The following is an 8948-nucleotide window of genomic DNA, read 5'->3' as shown; positions in this document are numbered from 1 at the left end:
AGTGTCTTAGGTCACTTGCATCTGCACACAATTGCATTTTTTACTTTTTGATACTGCTTTGCACTGTGGACTGTACCAACCAGGGAGCATCCGTGTCGGGCAGCCTCAATGGATTCTTCACCTATGTTGAACCCCTGCTGTCTGCGTGTAAGGCGTCTTTGCAGAAGTGAGCTGAGACTTTATTCCTGGATTTTCTCATCTGTAAGGAGAGGCTTATCCAAGTTTTTGCAGTGTCTGTTGAGACCTCTCAAAATCAGGTCTGCTGATTTTTTGTACTAGGAGTATGGCATAAGCTGACTGTCCCTTCCCCAGGACTGTGTTCTGTCTCCGATAAACTCTGCCCTGCGCTCTCAATGTAGTTCTTAATTTCAGTTACTGCAGCCCAGCGTGTCTAGAGTGGGATGAGACTGAGTACATCCCTCCACTGAGCTTGTTGATGGCTTGTCTCGGGGCCTGTTTCTGGAATGATTCACTTCAGAGCTGCACTTCAGCAATGCTGAAGTTTGTCAGGACGAATGTGGGTTCCAGTAAATGAAGAGGCTGAGCAGTCAGTGTACGTGGTCCTGCCTCCCATTCATTATTAACACTCCCTCAAGCACTGTCAGGACAACTCATGCCATTTTGCTCTTTCTTTTATCACAGTAGAGGTTTCCTACCAAGACCGAAACGTATCTTCAGCATCACTTACATTCCTGCAAGGATTATAGCTTCTTTAATAAATCAAAGGCAGGACGTTAGACTTATTCTCATTCTGCTATATATTAAACTGTTGTTGAAATGCTACAAGTATTTTTTCATAGGGTGAGCGTCCAGCAAGGCCGTACCGCACCCTCATGGGGTGCACCTGAAGATGCACCAGGACAGGCTACATCTGACCGGTGAGTTACCTCAGCAGAGCGGACAATCTTTGAGCAGTGATGACCCAGAGAAACCTCTCCTGTAACGAGGCCGATCAGCCAGGCCGTCCACAGGATCCTGACATGAGTTAGGATGGCTTGCTGATCACTACAGCCACTGTGAATCTCTTAGTATTGTTTTCTTTCTCTTGGATGTCGCCGTTTAAAAAAATATGTATTTTTGAATGGATTATCGGTTGAAGTTCAATAGAATACACAGTGGCAGGTGGAAGGATAGAGTGGTGTTATTTTGCTGATGGGTCAATTAGTGAATCTCCTAACTTACAATGAAGATAATATTTTACAGCACCTACAACAGGTCTTGTGTCAGCTGGGCTCTCAGGCTCTTACAATTTACTTAATCATTCATGCACTGCTGAAGAGACACTTGCTGATGTTTCCTTTTAGTAATGAACATTTGTGTCAGAACGTCTGCTTAGAAACGTGGCTGAAGTGTAGTGACACACCTTGGGGAAACACGTGGAAATCCTGCAGCAGAAACCAGAGCGTGAATACTGAGCATGAGCAGGGTGGGGAGCAGATGCTTTTATTTTTGTAGAAGTATAATGATTTTACTTGTAGCTTGCACATAATTAACTATGCTGAGATTCAGAAAGTCCCTTTGTGTGTATGGGGGGGGCCTCCATCCCTTCATTTCTGGTCTGGGGCCTTGGCTGGCTGCCTCAGAGGATGGGGGGGTGGTGGTGAATTCTGTATGAATGTGTAAACAAAACCCAAATGAACAAAAGCCCCGTTCTCAACTTGTTGCTCAGCCAGGGTGTAATTTCATACCATAGAAATTACACTGTCATGGATTATGCACAATTTGTGGGAAAGATTTTGTACACCAACAGCAATTGATCTGAGAGATGGGACATGTAAGTCACTGAAAGGGGTTTGGGGTGGGTTTTTTTTTTTGTTGTTGTTTTTTTTTTTTTTTCTACATTAAAACACCAGGACTCAGAGGAGATACTGAACTATTTGCGTCAAATCCATCCTCAGTTGAAGATCAGAGTGAAAAAAGCAAGTACATCTGTAGTGCAGCAAAAGTATTTCTTCATTAAAGTGCCACTGCGTGTCTTCCCCATTGATTTCTTGCAGCCTTTTGTGTCTGCGCTGCACTCTGTCGGATGGTTGTACTTCTGTGACAGTGGCAAAAGCAGCCGTCCCAGCTGCAAGAGCTGAAAACACTATTGCTTTCTGTATATCAGGACTCAAGATTAAAGTCGCTTCAGTGACAGCTTTAGCTAGTTTAAATATCTACTGTTATTATACTTCTATTGTGCTACAGTGAGACATTGTGTCTGTCAAACGCTAGGTGCACTTGCTGCCTGAAAGAATGACACAGCCTTAGAAAATTGTGGGGAGATTAAAAAAGGGGGAAAGGAAGAGGAAAAAAAAAAAAAAGGCAAACACGTTGCCTGGGAGGGCTAGCCTGAAATTTGTCAATGTTTTCACTGGCTAAAGCTTGCTTATGAAAATTCCCTAATAAGCAAATGCTTCACTGATGAAAAACTTGAGCCTGCCCTCTCCTACCCTTCCCGTTCAAGGATCACTAATGCTTTTTTTGCCTTTTAAATCTCACTGATGGTGCCAGGGCTTGAATTTGGCCTTTAAAATTCTAAAATCCTCTTTGCTGTTGTTACCCCGTAACAAGGCAATAGTTTCTTCTGTGCTTTAGTTTTTAGTAAATGGGAATTCCTTGGTTGTGTTCCCAACTGGAACTGGTGCTGTGCTTGGCCGCTGCCGAAACCGGTAACATTGGTGCTTTGGTGCATGTAGAGCCGAGCTTGCAGGGAGCAGCAAAAGCAGAGCACGAGAGTTGCTTTGTTCTGCGTAATCCTGAACTTCCCTGGGCTGGAAGTTGTGGAGTATCACACCATGCATTAGAGATGCAAATACTTGTACATACATAGGCAGACTGTGCTTTTTTAATTTTTATTTATTTATTTATTTCCTGAGGGGAACTATACTCTGGCTTCTAAGTTTGTGTATTTGGCATTGTTGCTGTATTGTTACACACTTTCTTTTCCCTAGGAACCCCAGAGCGTTTCCTTGATGTAACTTCCTGCACTTTATTTTTGTAAATTTGCTGTTGTGTTAGTTTTTTTACCATTGATCTCAAATCTCTACATTTTTCCAGGTGCCCTCTCACTGGTGCAAAGGAGCCACTGCCTCGGCAGTACAGGGAGCCTCTGGATCCTTCCTGGGGGTCTGGGGAACCGACCCCCTCAAGAAAGGGCCCTTCATCTCCTCTGCGACGGAAACACGCAACAAACTTCAGAAAAGACTCCAGGTACTGACACGGAGAAACTTTTCATGATTTGTATTCTCTTTTCAATTTATACGTTGGCTCCTCAGGAATGCTTGCCAGGGGATACATTGACAGCTAGGTTTATAAGAATATAAATGTTTTTTTGGGGGGCTGGAGGGGAACCTCTTAAAGGGAAAAAAAACCAGCTTATACACATTTAGATTTCCAAGTAATTCTCCCCGCTTCATTTCCACGTGTCCAGGTGAGTCTTAAAACATCCCAGCTCCTCTCCTATAAAGCCCGACAGGCTCATGTCCCCCTGTTCATAGACACTGACTGTATTTCCAGATCTGGGAGACATCATATATTTCAAGGCTTTTGCTGTGGTTCAAGTAGCTCTCCAGCAGCCTTTGTATGGAATACAAGGCTGTGTTGCCACACTCAAACAGCAGTCACTGAATACTTATGACTTCATAGCAATACATCTGCATATTTGTGGGAGTGTTTCTAACAGAAATGGGGGTTTTCCCCAAAGAACAGATAATTTCCTGAAAATGTTTAATCAGCCCATTTAAAATAGAAGTTTAATTAGCCTAGAGCTATATGTGGGATACAAACTTGCAAGATGCTGTCATTATTTTAAAATCCCAACATTGTTTTTTGGGCTTATTTTTATTTGTAATGATTCTTGGCACAATAATTTTTGAAATTGGAAAAATAATATGACCCTCAAGACTCTTAAGTCTGAACATCACATCCACTCCCCTCTTCCAAATGTAGGTGTCACACTAACAGGAAGTTAAGTAGCAATATTTATTTATGTTTAAGAGTCTCTGATTATAAGTAGTTTTCAGTTTTTCCTAACTGAACTTTAAGTGCAAGAATCTCTTAGTACATGCAAAGCAGAGATTTAACGCTACTGAGAGCTTGAGGGGAGGTTTGCTATGAACAATTCAGGTTCCTAAAGATGTCTGTGACTAACGCACAACTAAGAGGTTAGTAAAGAGGAAGATCTCTGCGGAGGCCAACAGCATGTTTACTGGCGTTTTAGGAAGGCTGTGCAAAGCTCAGATAACTAGGGTGGGGAAACTCTATTTAAGTTCCTACTCATCTGAAAGGTAAAATCCTCTCCTCTACCTCCTCTCTGCAGGTTGCATGAGATCTTTTTTCCTTTTCTGTGTGTATGAAATAGGGCAAGTCATCTTGCGTACTCCTGTAGTGTCGCATGCTCACTTACATTTTGGAGTATATACATCACTGTGCAGATCATTAGACCCATTAACCATATTTATTCCCTTACTCTCTGCTTTTTACGTGCAGTAGAGATTCTTTTGGTTTTTGTCTGGATATCACTTTAGGGAACTTATTAAACAAAACACAGTTTCCTTGTAAACCCAATTCTTGTAATCACTTTAGTGAATTAGTAGATAATTAGTACTGATTTACATAGTTTGACTTCAGAAATTGTCTTTACTTTGAGTACAATTATTTAAACTAGTAATGGAGTACAATTATTATTCCTAGGAAAAACAAATTTATATACAAAGTTTATACAAAGACGTCTTAACAAAAAGTAAAACCTAAATTTTATGTATTATAACTTCATAATCTTCATAACTTTTCATTATCTTCCTCTCTTGTGCATAAAACCTACTTTTAAACAACTACCAAGCATTATGGAAAAAACTGAAATGAGTTTAAAAATTATTAACCAAAGCACGCAATATATCTAACTTCTCAGCTGGCATCTTGGAAAAAAAAAAAAATTGGCAAAGAAAAAATTCAGTGCTGACTTTACAAGAAGTCTTATTAATTTGCTTCAGCGATACTGGATTTCTTCCAGAGTTGGCCCAGGTGAGAGATTCCCAGACACGGAAAGCGCAGCGCGGATCACGCAGCTGTCTCACATCGGTCTGTGCCGCAGCCTGAGGCTGCCAGGGCGCAGCTCGGAGAGCCGTGGGATGCCCAGCAGAGGAAAGTGATGCACAGCCCGCTGAAGAATGGCACTGTAAGAAATAATGAGAAATGCGCGATACTCAATAGACTGGCCGTGTTTGTTTAGAATATAGATCAAGCAACTGTATTTGCTGAAATGAGAAAATCAAACCCACAGTCTACTCCTTCAGATCCACCAGCTGGATCTCGGCTCTGTTATTCTCCTCCCCCCTTGCATGAGGGAAGTGTGATGATCTACGGGTCGGCATGAGCAACGTAGCTAACAACTCTGCACTGCACGCGGAGGCTCAGCTGTTTGGAGAGTCAGAATATTAGAAATAGAAATGTAGTTTTTTGAATGGTTTATCAGCAGTTTTTTGCAATAATCAAACACGCAAAAATCTCCCTGCAATTAGTCGGGTTTTTTTTTTTTTTTTTTTTTTTTTTTTTTACAAGAAAGGTCCAGTCTTCCTAAGATTTATACACAGTATTGTTGTGTACACCACTAAATGTATTTTATCACTTTTAGAAAAAATACTGGAGTCTTAAAAAACAAAACAAAACAAAAAAAAGACTTCATTGTGTTGCATTTGTACTGAACGCATACATTTCAGACATAGAGTTAGTTTCTCAGAGGATTTTAGAATTTCACCTTAAACGCATGTTATGCAGCGCAGGCAGGTAAATGAACATTCCCTTTCCAACGCTGTTATTTTCCTGTGCATATGATCTCCTTGAAAGTGGTGTAAAAGAGAGAAGAAAAACCCCCAGCCCCCAAACCGTCAAGTTTTTTTAATCTTTCCATTCTACTACTTTAGAGGCTCGTGTGCTGCAGCTGTACAGAAACTCTTTGCTTTTCAAATAATAGTATATTTAGTCCTACGGTACTTTAAGGCCTCTGAACCCATCTGAAGACAGAAAGCGGCAAAAGAGCTATGGAGAGGCCATGCTTTGCAGAAGAGGAGAACCTGGGAGTTTGTTGTGGATACTTCACAAACAGAACTGATTGAATGTGCTGGATAAATCATATTTTGTAAGTTCTCCCACATCTAATTCCCCTTCTCTCTCCCACAGAACAATTTTCTGAAAGTGACAGAGATCACCTATTCTGATCCCAGGGGTAATTCCCGCTCCCCCCTTGCATGATTCATCTCACTCTCGCAATCTGCAATTTATAAGCACCTCTGCTATTACCAAATTTTTCATCATAGTCTTCTCCAGCTTCAGAGTTTTTGGTGTTCAAAGCTTTTTACCCATTTAGTGTAGGTGACTGCAGCTCCACGCAAGGAAACGGCTCTGTTGTTAGGAAAGCCCATGTAGGAGTTGAGCTGCCTCTTGAAGGAGGAGTGACATTTTTTCATTTTCAGGTCACCTCATTTTTGAGGTCTTGTGAGAACTTTGGAGGAGGGGGGGCCTGAACAAGTGTTTTCGAGGATAAGCAGCAGCAGAGGAGGTACCTGTTGTTTTATGGTGTGGGTACTGTATTCCGGTGAGCGGGAGGGCAGCTGGCTCCAGAAATGAGACATGGAAACAGAGTTCTCACAAGGAGCAACTGCCCTCTCCTTTACATGACAGAAGGGCGGCAGAAGAGACCTCCCTGAACATCATCCATTTTCAGTGCCACAAAAATAACATTACAACAATATAAAATGTCATTCCCTCCACTTGGAAAAGTGGGAGAGGCAAACTGAATCAAAGTAGCTTAGCTAACAAAGCCTTCAAAATTACATTTGTCATCAGGAGTAAATTGTATCATTTTGTTAATGTGTAAAACTATTATTTAATGGAAAATTAAAAATACTACTCAAATCTAAAATGGAAAACTTTAATTTTGAAACTTTCAGGTCCTAAGCTCACTTGAAGGAAAGGAAACGGAAGAAGAAAATCTAACTCTGACTTTTGGAGCTGTTCACCACAGACTGTCCTTGCAGAGATCAACAAACTGAAGAAATCCCGTGCCTAAGAAAACCAAGGGATTGGAAATTTGTTAAAAATCTCAAGGAAAAGATCTGCACATACATTAACAGAATGCAGACATCCTTGTTCTCGGCCTTAAACTTTTAATGATTATCCTTCCATGCATAAGAAAGGTTGCATGACTCCTTCATTTTCAGAGGAATTAGCAAAATAAGAAATTTTCCAGGTGATTACTTCACTGTACCCTATTCTCAGAATAAATCCAAGATAATTCACAAAGTTACAACCTTAGATACTGATCTAAGTTCAGTTCCTGGTAAGTTAGCACAGATCTTGAAAACTGAACTGATTTTAAAAAAAAGAAAGCAACACAAAAAACCACCACCAACCCCCCAAAAATGCCGTAAGACAGATTTATTTACTTTTATCTCCTAGCAGCAAGCCTAATGATCAAGTTCCATTCAAAGGTGGACATAACAGCTTTAAAACTACTATGAGATATACATGGAAGCACACAGGTAGCAAATAGTAACTAAACCCCGCAACTATTAAACATCTCATTAGATGCCCAAACCCAAGAAGCTCACAATCACTAACACAACAAACATCAGAAAATTCTGTTGTTTGTGGAGACAGTATGATGAGGTGCAAGCTTTCCAGCACTTAAATGACCACTGGTCTCTTGGTTAATCAGCATTTCTGGACGCATCCTTGCATCTACACCTTTCAACTTTATTTTGATACTCAATGGGTTCGATACTGCATGTGTGATCCGTATGTAGGACTACACTCTAGTACAGCTTTTAGTTGCATAAGCTTAACTAGTTGCAACAACTAATGGGAGCTCTCTTCAGCTGCACCCACAAGTCAGGTAAGTGTCTAACTGCTTGCAAATCTGCCCTGCAGTAACAAGAATAGGTTGACGCCTGACAAAAAAAAATGTTCTAGTATAAACCAGAATGTAGGATGATTAAGGTTCATCTTGTGAAATCAGACCTCCGAAATGCACTTCCATTCTTTTGTTACAGAAATGCACTCTGAGGGAAAGGACTTCCACAAGCATTAGTTTCCATGACAAATAATGTCTGTGTGTGTTCATATGCATGCTCTTACCTCTGTTAATTAGGCATCTGTTCCTTGTCTGCTGGGTTCCTACTTGGAGACTAAAAAGAAATAGATGCAATTAATAGTCATGTATAGCAATGACAAATTAGGCCAGTGCAGAATCTCTTTCAAAGGTGAATAATTCACAAAACGCGTACCTAGGATGAGTCACCTTTTATGTGTTTTACTTCAAATGTGAACACAGTAAATACGACACGTGTCGCTGGGAGCAGGGGAGCAAGAGACATCCACAAAAATAGGCAGGTGTTGTGTGGGAGAATGACATGAGGTGGATTTTGTACAAATCTTACTTCTAACAGCATGGCTGGTCTTTATTGGTGGCAATTAGGAGAGGCTGAGGGGTACAGGGATATTCAGTTGTCTTGGTGAACGCCTCAGTCAACAGTTGGACTGTGGCCTTGTCTCACGAAGACCTGATTTGGTGACAAATGGGCAGGAAACTGATTTTTGTTATTTTTCATTATTTTAAATTTGAGCATGATGTGAAGCTACAAAATACTTACGAAACTGGAAATAAGCCAGGCTAAAAATGTAGCTTCACAAGTCCATTGGACACTATCGCAAACTACCAACGACCATTTGTAAACTACAATTGTAAATTGTACGCTATTGTAAACTAGTACAACTACCAAGTAGCTTCAAGACTAGAGGTCCTGATTGAAATCCATACTGTTGAAGTCATGAAGAAAAAAAATAATCTCTTCTATGACTTCCTCACTCTCCGCACATAACTTGTACGCACTTCAGGATCCCAAGTTATTTCAACTTTGCTAACTGGCCCAGGTTGAGTAAAGAAGCTTGAGTTCCCATGGATCCAAATG

The 8948-nt window shown here is 40.8% G+C and overlaps 1 protein-coding gene across 3 annotated transcripts in view; it reads right to left on the bottom strand.

Annotated features, from left to right (window-relative positions):
* Positions 1-3654: 3654 nt before the first annotated feature.
* BANK1 (B cell scaffold protein with ankyrin repeats 1) overlaps positions 3655-8948 on the bottom strand; it is a 161644-nt gene continuing 156350 nt past the window's right edge. For 2 of the 3 annotated variants that reach the window (XM_054203896.1, XM_054203898.1), the window contains 2 exons: positions 8116-8165; positions 3655-5156 (listed from right to left, as the gene is read on the bottom strand). In XM_054203896.1, coding sequence (XP_054059871.1) covers positions 8121-8165 — 45 coding nt within the window. In that variant the 3' untranslated portion in view covers positions 3655-5156; positions 8116-8120. Of the gene's footprint in view, positions 5157-5233; positions 5398-8115; positions 8166-8948 lie in introns of those variants that run through there. The other variant, XM_054203897.1, reaches the window with a different exon arrangement.

Source organism: Rissa tridactyla, chromosome 5 (assembly GCF_028500815.1).
Source record: "Rissa tridactyla isolate bRisTri1 chromosome 5, bRisTri1.patW.cur.20221130, whole genome shotgun sequence".
Classification (NCBI taxonomy): Eukaryota; Metazoa; Chordata; class Aves; order Charadriiformes; family Laridae; genus Rissa; species Rissa tridactyla.
This window is presented reverse-complemented; position numbering and strand designations above follow the sequence as displayed.